Source organism: Myotis nattereri, assembly GCF_964212035.1.
Source record: "Myotis nattereri genome assembly, chromosome: 10".
NCBI lineage: Eukaryota > Metazoa > Chordata > Mammalia > Chiroptera > Vespertilionidae > Myotis > Myotis nattereri.
In genome coordinates, this window is record NC_138085.1 from 60,174,998 (window position 1) to 60,196,273 (window position 21,276).

Below are 21,276 nucleotides of genomic sequence, written 5' to 3' on the forward strand. Positions count from 1 at the left end.
CCGACCACTCTGAATGTTTTATATGTGCAAAAATAATATTAAATCTCAAGTAAGCAAAAATCCTAGCCATCCTGGGGGCAAAGAATAGCTATTAAGCAAAGCAGAGCTGAGATTTCAGGCCTTTTCCAAATAGAGCTCAAAAAGTCTAATGCCGGCCAGAAGTAGAATTTCCAGGGCCACAGCTTTTCAAGTTGACAGAGATGAGATCCAAACCAGTGCTGGTTGGGTGTGGATAAGAGCAGATTCCAAGATGATTACCATCAATTCCTATTGGCATTTTTTGGTTTCCTTTTATTGGCAGGCTTACAGGCCCAGCAATAAAATGAACAATTTTTGGTGGTTTGTGTGTTGGGGGTACAAATACAAGACTTAATAGAATTAGACTAGACCTAATTTTATCTAAATTTACTTTTAGTAAAATTGATTATTTAATGTGCAACTAACAAAACATTTCCTTGTGATGAGAACTTCTAAGGTCTATTATCTTAGTAATTTTCAAAGATATAATATTGTTAACTATAGTCATTCTGTTGTAAATTACATCCCTAAAACTTATTTATCTTATAACTGGAAGTTTTTACTATGTTATGAAACAGTCTGGGGACATTATTTTTAATAAACCTTTGAATATGCACACTTATTTATCCAGAATCTGTCTCTCTGGAATCCAGTTCATCCAGTTTATTTATCAGGAGATTATGTAAAATATTTGCAACATTAGCCCTAGCTGGTTTGGCTCAGTGGATAGAGCGACGACCTGAGGGGTCCCAAGTTTGATTCTGATCAAGGGCACATGCCGGGTTGTGGGCTCGATCCCCAGTAGGGGGCATGCAGGAGGCAGCCAATCAATGATTCTCTCTCATCACTGATGTTTCTATCTCTCTCTCTCCCCCTCCCTTCCTTTCTGAAAGCAATAATATATATAATAAATAAAATATTTACAACATTAAAAAAATTGGGGGGGGGGTTTGTTAAGTAGCAATAGCTAACTAACACATGAAGGTTTAATTGAAATAAGTATGTAACTATCTCTAAGTTTCCTAAATCAAGTGTACAGTAAGAATTAGACTTTTGGGTAATGTGTAGAAGAACTTCTTGGTGTCCTCACGCACGTAGACCCTACCTTAAACTCATTAAATTGGGATCTTGGGGCTAGAGATAGGAATCATCATTTTTAAAAAGCTCTGCCAGTGATTCATATGTGCATTAAAATTTGAGAAGTACTAGCTAATGCTTTCCAGAAACAGGCCTGAAAATTACAGGAATTATAGACGTGGGTCTCCTAACTGATAAAGCTCATGGCAGAAAGTTATTAAAGGCTCTTACAAATGCAATACCTACTTCTGTTAAACTCTAACTTGCAGGATCCAACAGGAGTTTCTTGGTAAACTATTTGGATTTTCTTACATTCAGATCACGGTGTAGTCTAGACAAAATACCCAGTTAGGCTGTGTGACGATGATGGTTTCACTAACTTCCCACAGTATCACTAAAGTTTATGGATGCCACTTTCACAATTTTAATGCATTCCTTTAAGGTGATAAATTTATGTATCTTAAGCTCATACTTTTATCATCTTTCACTGTGAAATTAGGTCATTTTTCTGCAAAGAATGTTTCTGTTTACAGTGACATTGGTTTCAGGAAAATTCACGTGTGTAAGAATGTTGGTAGTTTTGATACCAGCTATTAGCTAGCCTCTTGATGGAATCATTTTTCTGTGTGCTATTACGCTGGCAGCTGCCTTTGATAACTTGTTACTCTCAAAGTCAAGTGTCATATTTTATGAAGGACTAGTATCCACAGCAAATGAAGGACTCTCATAATTCAACAATCAAAAAAAATCCAGTTAAAATTTGTCAAAAGATTTGAACAGACACTTTACCTAAGAAGATATATTGGTGAGAAATAGATACATTACATTAATCATTAAGGAATGCAAATGAAAACCTTAGTGAGATACTCCTAAATACCAATTAAATGGCAAAAAGAAAAACAAACAAACAAACGTGACAATAGCAAGTCCTGGCAAGTTTGTGAAGCAACTGGATCTCCTGCATTGCTGGTGGGAATGCAAAATAGTATTTTGAAAATCAATTTAGTAGTTTCTTATAAAAATAAATACTCATCATATGACTCAGCAATCCTGTTCATAGTTATTTACTTACTCAAGAGAAATGAAAACATATGTCCACACAAAAACTTATACATCAATGTGTATAGCAGCATGAGTAATGATGGCCAAAAAGTGGAAAAAACCCTAAGTGTCCATCAGCTGCTAAACAGATCACCTGTAGTATGCCCACACCATGGAATGCTAACTGGCAATAGAAAAACAAATCAGTGATACATGCAACAACATGGATTAATCCCGAATGCATTCTACTAAGTAAAAGAATTGTGCTTTTGTTTACATGACAATCCAGAAAAGTTGCAATTATTGGAACCAAGAACAGATGAGTTCTTGCCAGGGGCTGAGCATGTAAGAGAAGGTGGATCGCAAAGGGCATTTTTTAGGCAATAGAGATGTTTTATATATTACTTGTGGTGGTGGTTACATGACTGTATGTGTTTGTCAGAATAAAAAGTTGAGTTTTACTTTATGTAAATTATAATCAATAAATCAGACTTTAAAGCAAAAATAACACACACACACACACACACACACACACTTAAACATAGGTTAATCTGACACACATTGCTTTTCCAAAATTGAATTCAGTTAGTGTGTGAAGCTTCTAGTATTAAAATTCTGACTATAGACATCCTGGATGAGTGTTTCAAGCCAATCATTTGCAGGATAGTTTCAGCTCATTAAGCTGAAAGATGGAGCAAAGGTACTACAAAATATTAGTTATGATGTACAGAGTCTCCAGACATGGCTCCCTGTGGTGATGGACCAAATAAACCTAGCCCCACTGTGCTGCCTTTCATCCCTTCCTTCAACCTAGCCAGTCATGCCACCATTAGAGTTCGAATGAACCCTCAGAGTTTCTATGCTTGGATCTCAGGCTATTAAATGAATATTTTAAGCCTCTGAAATGGTCCCTAGACACTACTCAAGGGAGATAAACTCACTAGGAGAAAATTCTGCTCATGAATGCAACAGATTGACTTTTAGCCAGCAAATTTGCCAGACAGGTAATGAGCAGAACAGTGAGCCATGTAATAGATACAATATTTTATCTATGGTTCTGGATTTTCTTCTTAATCTCGCTTTTAATTGCATTCATTACAAAGTACTTCAAGGATTTGTAAAATATGAAGTGGGGGAAAACACTGCATTTCAGTTTTCAGCTAAAGAGAGAAATTATATTCTAGTTTAATATGTAGGTCCCATAATTTTACTTCATGTAAGATAAATTTATATGTATGTAATCCTTTTATGCCTGAATACCCGTTTCCTTGAAAAATCTGCACAATTAATTTCTTCAGGCTTCAATGATGCCTCTTTAAGATCCATTCAATAGTTATTCAAAACTCAGGATTTTAAGCCCTTGAATCTTTTTTTCTTTTACACATAAGGCAGACAGACTTCCTCTGGGCTGTAACAATGTCTTCAGCATGAGACTAGCACGTTGGAATGATGCTCTGCTCCCAGCCAGGCTGAAAATGTAACAGGACAAGCCAAGTTTGGGAATGCATCTACAAGCCCTTTCTACCTCACTTAACAAGAAGCCCCTTTCTCATTTGGGAAACAGAGGCAGTCCTTTCTCTGCTTACCAATGTCTTATACTGTATTTTGCAGGAAGTCTCTAAGTTCCTGGCTGAGTTATTGAGACAAGCCTATTGAAGCCAATGAGTTTTAATGTTTAGGAATGAGAGTTTTTGACAGTGGGAAAGTGGATGGGCAGGGCTAATATGCAAATTTATAAAATAGGGCTCAGTTTCAGTTTATGCATTCTCTAATCTGAAACAGACTCTCTGCCTTTGCAAGGTGATTAACTTTAAGGGACAAAATGTTTGCATTTCCAAAAGTACATTGGATTTTTAGAATGGTGACCCACCTTCTGTGTGGCAGGAGCTTTAGATTACTTTTCTAGTACGAGAAAGGACTTTTCTTTGCTCCAGGTATAGGAGTTAGTCTACTATTTTATTTTTAAAAATTTTATTTATTGATTGATTGATTTTATAGAGAGAGGGAAGGAGAGTGAGATTTGTTGTTCCACTTATTTATACATTCATTGATTGATTCTTGCATGTAACCTGACCGGAAATCGAACTTGCAACCTTGACATGTAGGGGCAATGCTCTAACTAACTGATATGCCTGGCCAGGGTTTATTGAGTACTTTGTCAGGCATTGTTAGGCAGTATATAGGTAAAGCAAGAAGTTGCAGGAGAGACTACAATGACTAATACTTAGTTCCTAGACTTAGACACAAGTATCTTACAATTTAGTGGGTGCAAAATTCAGTGCAGACAGTTGCATCTATATTAAGAATTTGTGTTCTTTTAAAATATATATATATGTGTTTATTGATTTCAGAGAGAAAGGGAGAGAGAGAGAGAGATAGAAACATCAATGATGAGAGGGGATCATTGATCGGCTGCCCCCTGCACACCCACCACTGAGGATTGAGCCCGCAACCTGGGCATGTGCCCTTGACCAGAATCAAACCCAGGTACCTTCTCAATTATTCAAAGTCTTGCACTCACCACCATTGTGGAGGAAAAAGAGATCTTTGCTTTGCGTTGGTGGTATATGGATGTCTTTAAGGGTACTGTGTTTAAATCCTGGAACTGCAATTTAATAGCTGATATGACTTTGGATGAGTTATTTAACTTCTCTATACCTTAGTCTTCTCATTTAAGATTTTTAAAAAGCATAGTTTATTGATTTTTAGAGAGAGAGAAAAGGAGAAGAAACATCAATGTGAGAGTGTATCTTTGATTGGCAGCCTCCTGCATGGCCCATACTGGGGATCCAGACCACAACCCAGGCATGTGCCTTGATCAGGAATCAAACCAGCAACCTTTCAGTGCATAGGACAATGCCCAACCAACTGAGGCACAATGGGCAGGGCTGATCTTCTCATTTATAAAAAGAGCATAATTAGCAATGTCTCATTGAGCTGAAATGCGAATTGAATATACAAATACATATGAAAGCCTTGACTTAGTGCCTGGCACATAGTAGATGATCAATGATTATATGTTATTACTATTATTATAGTCTCTCTGGGGAGGTAGAACCCATAGGGAAATGACTTGAAAACACAGACAATAACATACAAATGATAACATACCAATGACTATCATGTGAGGAGCTGTGTGCTTTGGAGCAATAAAATAAGTAACCTCCAAGCAAATCCAAAACATGTTTTCATTACTCCCAAACTGTACTGCATAGTCTCAGGTGGGTGTCCAGATTATCCCAGGCTAAACCCTTGTATTTCTTGGAATTCAGCACTTAAAAACCAAAGGTAAACAATAGCTTGCGCAAGGTCCTGGAGAGAAAAGGCAGTTTTTGTGGTAGGGCCTGGTTTGTGCTTAGTGATTACAAAATTTCCTTGACAGATTTTAGTGGGAATAGCTCTCTTACAAAATTCTGAGGGAACTGCTTTCTAGACAGTCTTACTTGCCTTTGAAGTAGGTCGCCACTCACATCAATTTTAGAGGACCCTGTCCCAACTTTTACTAGTATTTTTCTCAGATGTCTGATGTCTAAAACCTTGCTAGTCTTTCTTCCTTTCTTTCTTCCTTTCTTTCTTTCTTTCTTTCTTTCTTTCTTTCTTTCTTTCTTTCTTTCTTTCTTTCTTTCTTTTTTTCTTTCTTCCTTTCTTCCTTCCTTCCTTCCTTCCTTCCTTCCTTCCTTCCTTCCTTCCTTCCTTCCTTCCTTCCTTCCTTCCTTTTGTTCTTTAGTTCTTTCCTTTCTTATTTTTGGTTAATCTTCACCTGAAGATATTTTTGAGGCTACTTTCCCATTAGAGAGAGTGAAAGGGAAGGAGAGAGACAGAAAGAGAGGTACATCGATGTGAAAAAGACACATCGATTAGTTGCCTCCTGTAAGCACCCTGACCAGGGCCGGGCATCAAGCCTGCAACCAAGGTACAGTACATGCCCTTAATTTGAATCAAACCCGGGACCCTTCAGTCTGTGGGCAGACACTCTATCCACTGAGCCAAACCTGCTGGGCTTGGTAGGATATTTATTTTTTCTTCCCCAGCTGAAAAGCAGATATCCCTGGTGGAAGAGAGGAGAGTCAATGTCCAATTCTACTACGCTGGCCAATTCCTATTCTCATTCTCACTGTGCAGTGTACCTACTACCAACCCTTGAATCTAGACTATCTTATATAGGTTGGTTGAGCTGTCTGTCTGTCTGTCTCTCTCTCTCTTTTAATCCTCACCAGAAAATATGTTTTTATTGATTTTAGAGAGAGAATAAGAGAGAGAAACATCTATGTGAGATGTGAGAGAAACATTGATCAGCTGCTTCCCGTACATGCCCCAACAGGGGATGAAACCTGCAACCTAGGTATGTGCCCTGGATGGGAACTGAACGGCAACCTTTTGGCTGACAACCATGGGATGACATTCCAACCAACTGAGCCAACCAGCCAGGGCTTGTATGGGTTTGTCTCTTGTGATTGTATCTAGTCCCTAGTCCTGCTTGTAAATTCCTCTAGGGTAGGGATTATTTTAAAAGATTTTGTAGAATATTGATTCACCTTGACCCTTATTATTCTCTATCTTAAACCTATATAGCACAATAAAAAGTAGGTGAATAGTAAATAGTAAATTACAATTGCTTATTATGATGACTGGGTTTCCTCCCCATAATCCCGGACTGTAACGTGTTCTCTAGTGTTCTTTCAGAACTAGAAATTGTGGGGCAGACAGTGATTGGAGCAGACAGTGCCAGACCTTCTGGAATCATTGCAAAAGGCAGCACAAGGCTACAAATTGAGAAGGAAAAAAAAAAAACTCTAAACAATCTCAGAAACTGATCCTGACCAACCAAGGATCTTAGATATAGGAGAATAGAAATTTAGAAAGTCTTATTTTCCTACACATTGCAAAAATTATCCAGTGAAATTTAGGTTTACTTTGGATAAATCTGTATGTAGTAAGGCCCACTCATGGGTCATTTCAATAGCTCTTCAGTAATCAGAGTCCTTGGAAATGAGCCATTAGCATAGAAAGCTGCTTTTAAAAACAAATCCATGGGGTTTTGGTATGCTAAATTCTAATCTAAACTAACAACAGCTTTATTTCCTTAACCTTACAGTCAAAAAAAATTTTTTTTTTTTGGGGGGGGGGGTGCTGTTTCTATGAGTTTAGAGTTTAGTGTGCTTAGTAAAAAGCACATCACCAAAAACAAACAAACAAACACCCCCCCAAGTCATTTTTCATTTCTACTGAGAACTGATTTTGAGAAAATGTATTCAAGGAGAAAGGAAAGAATTGCTGGGAAGGCCTGTATAGCATTTAAATTGGATTAGTGAAAAAACGTGGGGTTTAGGGTATGGGCATGAAGCTGTTAACGTAAAAACATTCAAACCTGTAAAGAATTTTTGTGAGTTTATTTGAGCCAAACTATCGACAATTGCTGGGAAGCAGAATCTTAACGTATTGGGATAATGCTCTGGAGAATGGCAGTTTTTCACCTATTTTTGGAATCAAAGAAGGAGTCTTAGGTGGGTTACATGAAATTCATTGGTGATAGATTAGAGAGGTGGGAGAAAGCAAAGGGGGGGGGGCTCTGGGATTGGATAAATACAAAATGGTAGACACGTACTTAGGTGGGTGCAGAATAGTTCACAGTCAACAATTAACATGATAACAGTAACAATGAAAGAATTTATTGTCTCCTGTCCTGGCACCCAGGGCATTTTTTTGTGGCCTAAGGGGTCTGGAAAGAAGGGAAAGTTACAAGTTACCCTGACATTTCAAGGATATGTTATTATAGAGGCAAAAAGACAGATAGGCTCAGTTAAGGTAAAGGTTGAACTTGTCAGGGAAGATACCCACCTAGGAAGTGACTACCCACCATAACTACCCACCATAACGGCTTTTAGTTAAAGTTTAATTTCAGACCATCCTTTGTAGTTACTTTAGGTCTTTGAGTTTGCAAGACTGCCATGCAGTCCTCCCCTGAGCTTGTCAGGTTAGCATGTGGCCCCTTTCGTCCACAAAGCTAAGATACTTGGGAATCATTGTAATAAAAAAATAGGAGCTACTTTTGCGTTTTGAGGGAAGAGAAACAGAAATACTGGATCTGGAGGAGGGCTCACCTAGGATACTAGCTTATTAGCACTTTCAAAGAATCTGACAAATGAAATGGGGCAGGGCTTTTCCATTCTAGCCCAAGGAGTTTGGGTACCTGGGACTTGTGTTTGCCTCAATTAATTCAATGAGTATTTACCCTAATTTGTATTGGGTACCTTATAGGGTAAGGGGTAAGCTAAAGCGGGAGGAGGTAGAAACAGTTCCAAAGAACAAGGTTTCTAAAACGTGTACTTGATAGTGTAATAAACTGCCGGAGCGACCAATGTAAGATAATGACGACTGTAGGGCTAACCTCTTCCATTAAGGTAGAGGGGAGCCTCCTGGGCTGAGTGAGGGTTTACCAGAAGTCCTAATCAGAAAATTTGGATATTTGCATAACACTGAAGCAAAACTCGACGTTGGATCTTAGTAAATAACGAAATACGCTAAAAAACAAGTTAAATAAAAACATTTAAAACTTGATTTTAGAGCGTGTAAAACTTGACTGCTTTTCATTTTTCTACTGCAAATTCAAATAAGGTACTGAAACGAGAGCAGAGCAGTTCAAGAGAAAGACAACGGGTCCGCAACTGCTGTACGTGAGGCTGCACCTCCACCCCGCGCCCTTCGCCCGCCCACCCTTCGCTGAGAGCCTCACCTCGGTCCAGTTTGGCTCCACCCTACTCGGGGAGCTCAGCCCTTTTGCAGTCAGTCAAGGAGGAGCGAGGCGGGACTTCCGGAGTTTGAAAAACTTCCGGCGGGAGCCGGAAGACGCGGTCACACACACAGAATCCCGGGCCTTTGGATACGTGGTGCGGGAAGGTGAGCTGAGCGTCCGCCTTGGCGGTGTGCCTGCGGGCTAGGTTGAGCCCGGCGTCCGGGCTCCGGTGTCGTGGGGGCCACGCTAGCAGTTCTGAGCGCTCATTTGGGGGAGTAACATCTCTATTTAAAAGTGAGAAGTTTTTAGTGTTTGAGTTCTGTATTTACCAACCGTGCATCCAGAAAACCCCTCCTAGGTTCTTAGTAAAAAAAAAAAAAATGCAGCTCTTAGCTCATAGAGGCAGACAAAGGAAAGCCCGAGCAAACCTGGGTGGTTTTTATACCTCACATTTTCGGAGATGGGGGAGGAAGCATCCTTTTCACTGTCGGGTCATGGCAGAATCAACTTCATTCTCAGCGGTGTGCCCGGCATCCAGGAGGCGCTGAGCAGCTGTTGAGGGAGGAGTGGAAGGAGGAGTGGAAACTAGGCTGCCTGACAGCGTGTGATTAATGTAATGTACGTGGAATGGGAAACAGGCCTCGTCTTGGTGTTGGGGGCCCTGGGTTCTATTCCTTCTGCCACATAGCTCTTCCCTTAGCAAGAACCCTTTAACCTCGCTGGATGTCATTCATAAAGATCGCGAGCCTCTGATTTCTGAGGCTCTTTCAGGTCTAGTATTTGTTTGTGTTGCTCAGTTGGGTATCTGCTGACATTCGGAGCACTTAGGATGGTACCCCCAGGGGAAACTTCTCTAGCTGTTCCCCTCTGCTCTACTTCTTACATTTTTAAGTGGTGGTTTTTCCTATTTTAATATTCGTGTGTATGCAGGTTCCTCCGTGCCCTCGTGTGTATGCAGGTTCCTCCGTGCCCTCCTCCCGATCTTCACTTGCCCTAGTTGAGTGCTTTTCCCCTTAGTAACATCACAGAAACCTCCCAAGTTATTGACTTGAAAATGTGCTCATGTGCCCAGAGAAATAAGACAGCTTGGTAGACTGGAACATCTCAAGCCACTAAGAATAAGAATGGTCTTCCATACCGTCACTTTTTCAAGAAAACAATGAGTGGCATGTGTGATTTTTGCCTAATAGTGATGGGGAAAACAAATGCATACAGTATTCCTCTATAGAGACCATTTAAAAATATATCCTTATGTTCATTGAACAAGTAGTTAGAGAGCAGCTATTAAATGCCAGGCTCTGTGTGATGCAGAAATGAATAAGGTTAACGTGGTTTTTTTCCTTCATGGTGTTTACTGTCATGAAGTAAGCCTGGGGGATGCAGACAATAAGTAAGGATAGTTACAGGTTATATTATATAGAACTGTATAAAGGAAGTAAACGGGGTCCTATACTATTATGTCCAGGACACCCATTTTAGGCCTAAAATACTAAGCTCTAAGAGATGAGAAGGAGCCAGCCTATTGGTGAGCAGGAGGAATGGTACTCCACCCAGGGTGAACTTGAGGTGAGAAAGAATCATGTCTGTTACAGGAACTGAATGTTGTGACTATGGTTGTGGAGAAACAGCAAGTGGTAAATATAGTTAGAAAGGTAGGCCGGGGCCAGTCCTGCGGGCACTTTAGAAGGCAATAGTAAAAAAATATGAGTTGATTCTACTTGGGAGGTGGGAAATCATCAAATGGTTTTTAAGCATTTTCTAAATGACCTTCTGGACTGGTATGTGGAGATTGGGTTGTAGGGGCAAGAGTGGAAGCAGAGTGGCTGGTTAAGAGGCCAGTACAGTAGTCCAGGTGAGAGATATTGGGGACTAAAGACTCACTGAAGATTATAGAGATTTAAGATATATTTTGGAGGAAAAATTTGTGATTTACTAATAGACTGAATGTGGGAGATGAAAGAAAAAAGGATTTGCAAGGCTGTCACTTAGCAAGTGAAACTTTGGGGGATAATGGATGTTTTCATTATCTTGGTTGTGGAGATGTGTATACATTTGTCAAAACATCAAATTGTACATTTAAGTCATATACAGTTTATTGCATGTCAGTTATAGCTCAATGAAGCTGTAACATTTTTTGAAGATTCTGGCTTAGCAAAAAATCATCTAAGGTGGATGGCGCAATTTATTGAGATGGGGTAGGAGCGGGTTAAGTAGGTGATATAGGTATTTAAAACCATGGAAATAGCCTGGCCAGTGTTGCTCAGTGGTTGAGTGATGACCTATGAATCAGGAGGTCTCGGTTCAGTTTGATTGCAGGTCAGGGCACATACCTGGGTTGTGGGCTGGATCCCCAGTGTAGGGCGTGCAGAAGGCGGCTGATCAATGATTGCCATCATGGATGTTTTTATCTATCCCTTTCCCGTCCTCTCTGATATTAATAAAAATATATTTAAAAAAACCGACATTGAAATAGATTAAATTTTGGTTAATCTAACAAATCCTGTGACACACAGTAAGGGAATATTAGAGAATGGAGGTAGATAAATAGTTCCTAAGAACATTGGTATTTAAACTTCAGTTTAACCCCAGAGAATTTATCAGCTAAAATAAATCTGCTTATTTCCTGTATCATATGATGTTTCTGACTCTTTGTCTCAATTTTTTAGAGTTGGGCCTTTGAATTTGATAAATATTTTTCAATGGCTTTAGTAATTGTTATTTAAATATTGAAACTTTTATTATAAGGGAATGGATTATCTTGTTTTAGGAATAACATGGCTGCCTACTCAGTCAATCAACATTGTCAACTTTGCATATAAGCTTCTTTATACTGTAAGAAGACATAGAAGAGGGAAAATAGTTCTTACAGTTTATAGTTTAGATGTAGTTTAATAAAGAACTATATATTTTATAGTTTGCTGTCTGATATACCCTCAAAAACACTTGTAGCCCTAACTGGTTTGGTTCAGTGGATAGAGCATCAGACTGTGGACTGAAGCGTCCCAGGTTTGATTCTGCTCAAGGGCATGTACTTTGGCTGCGCGCACATCCCCAGTTGGGGGTGTGCAGGAGGCAGCTGATGGATGTTTCTCTCTCATCGATGTTTCTAACTCTCTATCCCTCTCCCTTCCTCTCTGTTAAAAAATCAATAAAATATATATTTTTTAAAAACACTTGTAGTATACTCAAGCATATAATTCTAAAAAACTATGAATTGTCACCCTATAGGAGCTAATATTTTACCAAAGATGGCTCACACTCATCAGGCTTTTGAAACCATTGGAAAGGTGTTAGCTGCTCTTATAATTGGCAGCTACAGCTACATAAGAGGGGAAACCTGTGTTTGGGCTTTAAATGAACCCTATTTCCCCCCCTGACAGCATTTTCTAACAGCAGAGCTGTTAGTTTTACATGACACATTTTGCAGACAAAATAAGTCATCAGTCATTCAGGTGATTCAAATCATGCTGATTTCATGTTCTATTTCTTCCAGATGTCATCATTGCCAAGAAGAGCAAAAGTAAAGGTCCAGACTGCAGTACCCATAGATGAATTTGATTCCTTCTCTGAGTTGTAAGTATATTGTTTTCTTTTTATTGGGGTGGGAGGGTGGGAGAATGGTGTATATTTTAGGGAATTAATGCATTCTTTCACTAACTTCTAAGTCATCTGGATTGAAGAAGGCTGTGCTTTTTTTCAATCATTCATGCAACAGATATTTATTAAATTCATGCTTTGTCCCAGGTTCTGTTTTGGTATTGGTACTGTTGAACAAGGAGAAAGAAAATAATGAACTAAACATTTAAAAATACATATATTTTTATTGATTTCAGAGAGGAAGGAAGAGGGAGGAAGGAATAAAAACATCAATGATGAGAGAGAATCTTTGATTGGCTGCCTCCTGCACACCCCACACTGGGCAACGAGCTCACAACCTTGCCATGTGCCCTGAATCAGAATCAGACTAAACTCCTGGTTCATAGGTTCATTCCTGCCACATCAGGCAACAAACTAAAGATTTAACATAATATCTACACTATAATGTAAGCTGCATGAAAGCAAGGAATTTTTAAATACAGGTGGGACAAAAGTAAGTTTACAGTTGCTCATATGGAAAATAATACAATAATTAATAAATAATAATATAAGAATAAACTCTGTGTTTCACATACTCACGACTGTAAATCTACTTTTGCTCTACCCTGTATTGCTTTAGAGCAAGGTTTCTCAACCTCTACACTATTGATCAGATAATTCTTTGCTGTGGGGGACTGTCTTTTTCATTATAGGAAATGGAGCAGTATCTGGGGTATCTTATCTACTAGATGCCAATAGCATCCTCCCATTCTCCTTGACCCTCCTGCAAGGACAAAATTGTCCCCAGTTGAGAACTTCTGCTTTAGAGCACCATAGTAGGTGCCCTGAAGAAATTTGTTAAATAAACGACCGATTAATGTTAGACAGTAATAGTACTGTAAGGAAACATAAAAGAGGACAAGAGGTAAGAGAGCATGGTGAGTGGTTGGAGTGGGAGACATTTTGGTTACAGTAGTTGGGAAAGTTCTTTTGGAGTGTGTGACAAGAGATCTAAATGAGATTTGGGAGTGTAGTTTGCAATAGACAAGGAATAGATGGATCTTCCAAGTTGTGGGACAGCAAGTGTGACAACCTGAGGCAGGAATGAGCTTGGAGTGTTCAGGGAACAGCAAGACCAGTGGCCAGACCAGAGTCACCAAGGCAGAGAGGGACTGGAAATGAGATTAAAATGGGTGAGAAGTGGTTTGATTTGGAATATATTTTAAAGATGGAGTAGACAGGAATTGGGGAAGACTGGAGGAGGATCAGGTGTGAGGGTGGTGATATCAGGAGATCTGTTTGGGGCTTGGTAAGTTTGAGATGATCGCTAGACATTGAGTGAAAGTGGGCATCCTCTTGAGTTCAGGTCAGGTTGGAGACATAAAATTGAGATTCCTCTATATTCAGCTATAGGGTGAGATACGGTCATCTAGTAAGAAGAGTGTAGAGAGCAGGGGGCTGAGGACTACGTCTGAGAGGTTCCCAACACTGAAAGGTTGTGGAGAGGGCAAGTAAGGAAAGGGTCTAAGGCAGTGGTTCTCAACCTTCTGGCCCTTTAAATACAGTTCCTCATGTTGTGACCCAACCATAAAATTATTTTCGTTGCTACTTCATAACTGGAATGTTGCTACTGTTGTGAATCATAATGTAAATATCTGATATGCAGGATGGTCTTAGGCGACCCCTGTGAAAGGGTCGTTCGACCGCCAAAGGGGTCACGACCCACAGGTTGAGAACCACTGGTCTAAGGAGAAGCTGCCAGGGAGGCAGGAGGAAACCAGAGGAGCAGTGTCCCTTAGGTGTGAAAGATGTGCTCTAAGGAGTGAGTGCCCCATGCTGCTGAGAGGTCAAGTGTGATTAGGAATGAGTGTTGACTAGCTGTCTTAGAACTGCCTCATGTATAATAAAATAATACCTGTACTAAGTTTTTCTTCCTAATAACTGAAAGCACTTTGTGCCTGTCATGTAATCTTTGCATTATCCCTCTGTGAAATAAAGTTAATAATTCCTGATTGGGGGATGATGAGATTGAGGTGAAATGAAGTCATTCAGCTCAGTGTGGTAATGGAATGAAGAGCAGAACCCTGGTTTTCTGATTTCTTGGTTTTCTAAATCTCATTCTTTTAATTCACCTGTTATTGTGCTATGTTACTTTAATGCTTTTCGGTGTTATTTATTTATTTTTGACTGCTCTTAGGCTTTAGTTAGTGTCTGCCTCTGAAGATAACTCACTTAGAGACCATCAGTAGCTTCACCTATCGTAGTGGTTCTCAACCTTGGCTGCACATTAGAATCACCTGGGAATCTTTTTTTTTTTTTATTATATATTTTATTGATTTTTTACAGAGAGAAACAGAGAGGGATAGAGAGTTAGAAACATCGATGAGAGAGAAACATCGATTAGCTGCCTCCTGCACATCTCCCACTGGGGATGTGCCCGCAACCAAGGTATATGCCCTTGACCGGAATCAAACCTGGGACCTTTCAGTCTGCAGGCTGATGCTCTATCCACTGAGCCAAACCGGTCAGGGCACCTGGGAATCTTTTTAAAATCCTGATTTCTGGGCCTCATCCCCCAGAAATTCTGTTTATTTGTTACTAATGTTGTTACTAACCCATAATAAAGAAACAGAATTTCAGGAGGATGAGGCCCAGAAATCAGGATTTTAAAAAGATTCCCAGGTGATTCTAACGTGCAGCCAAAGTTGAGAACCACTGACCTATAGTAACTATGCTCTCCTAGGGCATAATTTAGCTAAGCAGTCATCCAATCAAGTTTTGCCTCTAGGCAGAACTTAAACATTAAAAAAGCCAAACATCTCTATTCACTAATCAGTGAAGGACGTAGTTATCCTTCCTGCCAATATTGACCTTTTACATTGTGGGAAGAAATAAAATTAACTGGATTGACGGAGCGTGATGCTCCTTTCCCAAAGTTCACATGCTGCTTTTGCTCTGCTGTGGCTATGAGTTTGATTCTTGAGTTGTTAGAAATGTACTGTAGCTGTACCTGATCCCATTTCATCAGGAAACAAATCCGTTCTGTGAAAGGAAAAAAAGGGTTAAGTAAAAACAGTTGGAGCCCTGCTGGCATGGCTCAGTGGTTAAGCATGAACCTATGAACCAGGAGGTCAGGGTTCGATTTCTGGTCAGGGCACATACCCCGGTTGTGGTTTCGATCCCCAGTGTGGGGCGTGCAGGAGGCAGCCAATCAGTGAGTCTCTCACCATTGATGTTTTTTTCTCTCTCTTTCCCTCTCCTTTCCTCTCTGAAATCAATTTAAAAAAAACGAAAACAAAAGATGCATCTTAATCCTTCCCACTCTGGAAGGTCTGGGAAAAAAACAAAAACAAAAACACAACAAAAACAAAACAGTTGGAAGGTCTTGGTAGTGGCTTTTTATGTAATTGAGTGTGCTTCCTAGAGCCATTTCCCACTCCTTACATTGGTTTGAATAACCTAATACAATTTAAATGAATACGGTTAGTACGTAGGCAATTATTTAAGTGCTTTTCACTGTTAAGATGGAAAACCTCACAGTGACTATGGTGTGACATGCTCCAGTACATTGCTGACTGTAATAAATGACTTCCTATGTCTTGAGTGTATGTGTGTGTATAGTTGTCTGTTAGGTGAGAGGTGAATGGAGAGACCTGTCATTTACAGCCTATCGCGGGCTACTTTTACATTGGTCTCTGATTAACTTTTCAGTTTTTAGTAATACCTGTTCATAGCTTGTGCTCATATCACTCCATTTTATATTAAACACCACATACCTTATTCTTTTTTCAAGAAGTATGTTTGTCTTTTTGTGGGTTTTTTTTTTACTTTGACATTTGGCTTCATTTTTCCTGCAATTTTTCTGTCAATTTACTCCTAGATCATCTGCCTCTGAAGAAGATGACAAGGAAGATAGTGCCTGGGAGCCCCAAAAGAAAGTCCCCAGAAACGCTAAGCAGCCTGTTTGCAAGGAGTCCAAACCGAAGAGGGTGCCTCGGGGGAAGAAGAATACCCTAAAGATCAGCGATGGCTCGGAAGGCGTGGTTGTTAAGGAGCTGGTAGGTCTGTTAGCTGGACACAGGGCCACTGCACTGCTTTCCTAACTGGTGATGTTACTGTCTCCTGTATTTAGTGCCCAGATGAGTGCCAGGTCTCATTCCTTCACACCCGAGCTGTCACTTGGGCACGTATGTGGTGGGGGCTGTGCATCAAGTGGCCTCTGGACATGTGTGGACTGCTTTGCAAACTCCCTGACACTACCCTGCTGTCACACTTTCTTCTGTCCTGTATCCATCTGCATAAATTGGTGACAGGTGTAGCCTGTTGCCTTTTGTCACTGTGTGTTACTCTTTTCTATCAGCGGTTCTCAACCTGTGGGTCGCGACCCCTGAAAATACATCCTGCATATCAGATATTTACATTACGATTCATTAAAAATTACAGTTATGAAGTAGCAGTGAAAATAATTTTATGTTGGGGGTCACCACAACATGAGGAACTGTATTAAAGGGTCGCGGCATTAAGAAGGTTGAGAACCACTGCTTTGATTGCAAGTTTTTCTTGGTTTTTCTGGCTGTGTAGACCTATTCTTTAGTCATTTTTCTAAATTAACCTTTTTATTTGTAGATAATTTCACATACAGTTATAAAAAATATACAGAGAGATAGTATGTCTCCTTCATCGAGTTTTCCCCAATGGTAACATCTTGCAAAATATAGGAAAATATTACAATGAGGATTTGATGGTTATAAAACCCACTCATTTTATTTAGATTTCTCTAGTTTTCTTTGTATTCATTTATGTGTGCGTGTATGTGTATATTAAGTTTTATCATGTGTAGGTTTGTGTATCCACCACACAGATCCTTGTGGTTCCATCACCACAAAGACCTAGTGTTGCTCATTTATAGCCACACCCAGTTCCTTCCCACCCTGCTTTCCCTCATCTCCTCCCTGCCCCCAATTTCTGACTTCTGGCAGCCACTAATTTGTTCAAGAATGTTATATAAATATAATCATATAGTGTGTAACTTTTTGAGATTGCCTCCCCCCCCCCCCCAACATAATATTGAGATTCTTCCAAGTTATTGTGTGAATAATTAGTTCCTGAGTAATACTTCATGGTAATTGGTTTTTATCTTCTAATTATCCTGTGTTTTCTTTGTGATTTGATAGAATAGTTCTGTGCTTATTGCTGATGTTGATTTGGAAGACAGAAAAAATAAATTGGATACTGTGCAGACTCTGAAAACAGCAAAGACAAAACGGAAAAATTCAGCTCAGTCACCTTCAGCTCCAAGGACCAAAAAGCTGAAAGTTGGTGAAGAAACCAACAAAGCCAGCAACTTCAAGAGTGAGAGTAACAGTACAGAGACACCATCCACAAGCACCCTGTGGGAAGGGGCATGCAAGAAGGAAGAGGATGAGGATGGCTGTACATCTGATCAGTCCCCTTTAAAGAAAATAAAGACTGAATCATGTCCTCAGGGCCAGCCTGTCCGGTTTCCAGCAAATGCCAGCAATGTTGTAGAGGAGGCGGAAATGAACTGGGACATAGTACAGGTATGTGCAGCCTTTTTCTGTATTTTAGTTCAGGTGATTCCTTTCTTTTTGACTAGCATAAGGGTGTTAGTGGCCAAGAGAAGGGTTGGGAGTTTTCTCTTGTCCGTTTGTTAGCGGTTTCAGGAGGCTCTGGTCCCTGGTTCCCTTCCTGTGTATGGGACCTTCACCATAGCACTGCACTCCTGCTTTCAGAGGCAGGTGTTGGGGAAATGGGGACTGAGAAGAGTAGAGTCAGTGATGCCATGCTGGCTGGGGAGGTCTGGAACAATTCAATGCCTGTAATCCGTGTATTATGCTTTGAAGCAAAATGTATGTCCGAAGTCTTTGGGAAATCCTGAAAAGTACGTAGTTGGTTAAGAGTGGTCAGTGGAAATTACTTGTATAGAAATGATTAATTATTACTAACTAGAGGCCCGATGCACAAAATTCGTGCAAGAGTAGTCCTTCCTTCCCGGCTTCCCTTGCAGCACTGGCTTCGTCCATCTGGTCTAATTAGCTTATTACTCTTTTATTATTATAGATTGAACATGTGAGAAATGGCATTTTTATTTCCTTCATTTTGTGTGATAATCCCCATGAACCCTGACAACCATGACACCTGATCCTCTCCCCCCCCATCTTCAAGGCATGTTTCCCAACTCTGAAAAGTCTACTGTTCTCTCAGGAACATCAGTGTTTTGTTTGGGGAGGGAAAACTGCATTGCCTATACTTGACTTAGTTATAGACTTCACATATAAACATAGTGTCTATTTACTAGTCAGGGATTAGAGATCACTGAGCCAGGGAACCTGCTCCTTCTCAGGCCTGTCCCCCAAGCTGCAAATGGGGGGGTTGCCATCAGAAACTAGATTTTGTCAAAGTACATTATATTATTATGCAAATACGTTGTGAATACCCTGAGCATTATAAGAACTTGAAGAGGTGACTAGCTGCAAGCAGTTTTTGAGAAAATCAAATGCTCCAAAGTGGTGATTGATATGTCTCTTTATTTTGAGGGGTGTAGTGGTAGGGGAGTGGAGCAGCCATATGTAATATTTTTGCAGAGTTTCTAAATTAAGGAGGAAGAACAAGCAAAACCTCTTCATTAGCTATTTACCCCTTTCTTGCAACAGATGATGTGTGATTATATGGGTGAAGAAGACTATGGGATGACAAAATTGGGGAAAGAAGTGGGACAGGAAGGAGGTGAGCTGAGTTGGCTTTCTCTCTGCAGTTCTGCATATAAGCACAGCATCACTCATTAGGTCAAACTGTTTATTCCAGGATGAATTAAGTAAAACAAAATTTTTGTTACTAATATATAGCTGGTAGTTTTTAAAAACTATTTTGAAGTAAACATACAGGAAATTGTAGTTAAGTGTATACAGTTCAGAAGTGTCATCATATATCCAACTTCCAGATCAAGAAACAGAACATTAACAGCACCCTGGAATCTTCCTTCATAACCTTTTCTAATCCCCAATGCCCTCTCCTGTAACCACTCTGTCTTCTAAAAGCATAGATTAGTTTTTCCTTTTGCAGTCTTTAAGAAAACTTTCTGTGTCTCATAAGTGATCCAATAAAATGAATATGTAAGGGTAAAAAGAATAGCAGGAATTAACAGCTTTCAGAAGGAATGTATTTAATTGCTGGTTTTTGGAATGATGTTGAATAGAAAATTCTCAATTCTAATCATTAGAGAGTCATTTAATTTAAATGTTAGGTCTTTTAAAATGTATATGCTGCCTAAGGCTGATTAATGCTATAGTTTATTAACTGATGCCTAGACTTTATTTTTTAAACTGAAGGAATGGGAATATAGACTTGAAGGAGTAAATCTCTGGACACTGGGAGGATGCCATTTTTTGTAGGTTTTAGACACTCCGGGGGCAGTATGAAGGCACCATGTCTCATTTCATTGCAGGAGAATTCAGGAAGAGACGTAAAGGCAATTTGATTAATTTGTGTTTTTGCCTGAAAAGAAAATCATCTTGCTTTGCACACAATCAAATTTTTGAAAGGGTACCATAGGTCGGGGGACTGGGCAATTCCCTTAACTTCTTTGGGCCTCAGGTTTTGTATTTGTAAAATAGGAATAATGATAGTACCTCTTACATAGTGTAAATGAGTTAATATTGAATATGTGAAAGTGTTTAGAATATAATAAACCCTATATAGGTGCTAGTTTAGAATATAATAAGCCTCATATAGGTGTAAGTTTAAAACACTTCACGAAAAGTGCCTCTCTATTTAAATCTTTATAGGGGAAAAAATCTCAAGACTGCCTTCCTTCTTTACTCTCATTCCTATCTACCAGTTAACTATTCAAATTATTAAAGTAATAAAAGTGTGAATGGTTTAAAAGTAAAAAACGGCAGTAGTTCTCTGCCTTCTCCTACCCATCCTTAAGGTTTGTTCTCTCCTTTTAACTCTTAAACATTACTTTGTTGTTAGCCTCATTTTTTCCTAAAATACAGATTGCTGGGCCCTAGCTCAGAGTTTCTGAATCAGTCGATCTGGAGTGGGGCTCAAGAATTTGCATTGCTAAGAAGTTCCCAGATGATGCATGTGCTTCTCCTTTGGGGATCACACATGGTGAACCACTGCTCTAGTCCACAAATCTCATGGACTCATAGGGGTTTACAGGCTACTGATTCAACAGCTGAAACCTAGTAATGAGCAGGTCAGTCATTTAGTGGCTTAATAGTGGCCATAGGCTAGAGTTCAGACTCTACAGAATTCACCATTCACCTTTTCATTTTGCACCTCAGCACCACTTGTAAATTTGAGCATTGCTGGACGAGTAGCAACTTAAAAGATGTGCCTAGGTTTCTCATCAGTGGCTTTTGATAGGCAGTCTCTCATCTTGGAATCCCGGCCCCCATTTGGCTGCCTGGGGATATCTTCATTTTCTTGTTGCTTTTTCATTGCTCTGGATGTTTCTACCTTCCCTGTGCTCTTAAAACAATCAATATATGCTTCTGTCAGAGTACAAATCACACTGTAGTTTAACTGCCACCCTGTCTGTCTTTCTTCTGTTAGTCAGTGTATCCGGACAAACAATGGGTCCATGCTGCCTGTCACTATTCAAGCCAATTAAGCAGAGACAGGGTTGAATCATATGTGAGCATTTATTTTATTCCAATTTTGCAGGCAGTATGGGAGAGCAACAGGTCATCCACAAAAATCTTCTCTTTCCAGCCCACTATAAGCCAGCTGCTTATATAGGTAGAAGTACAAAGGGAAGGTGGCAAATGGGCAGTTTACAGATATGCAAAAGGCCTGGGGAT

The 21,276-nt window shown here is 39.8% G+C and overlaps 1 protein-coding gene across 1 annotated transcript in view; it reads left to right on the forward strand.

The window, feature by feature from the left end:
- Positions 1-8,986: 8,986 nt before the first annotated feature.
- The window catches only part of SRBD1 (S1 RNA binding domain 1), a 156,148-nt gene continuing 143,858 nt past the window's right edge, over positions 8,987-21,276 (forward strand). Inside the window, exons 1-4 of the mRNA XM_081100554.1 lie at positions 8,987-9,033; positions 12,363-12,442; positions 16,326-16,503; positions 17,620-18,006. Coding sequence (XP_080956680.1) covers positions 12,363-12,442; positions 16,326-16,503; positions 17,620-18,006 — 645 coding nt within the window. The 5' untranslated portion in view covers positions 8,987-9,033. The remainder of the gene's footprint in view (positions 9,034-12,362; positions 12,443-16,325; positions 16,504-17,619; positions 18,007-21,276) is intronic.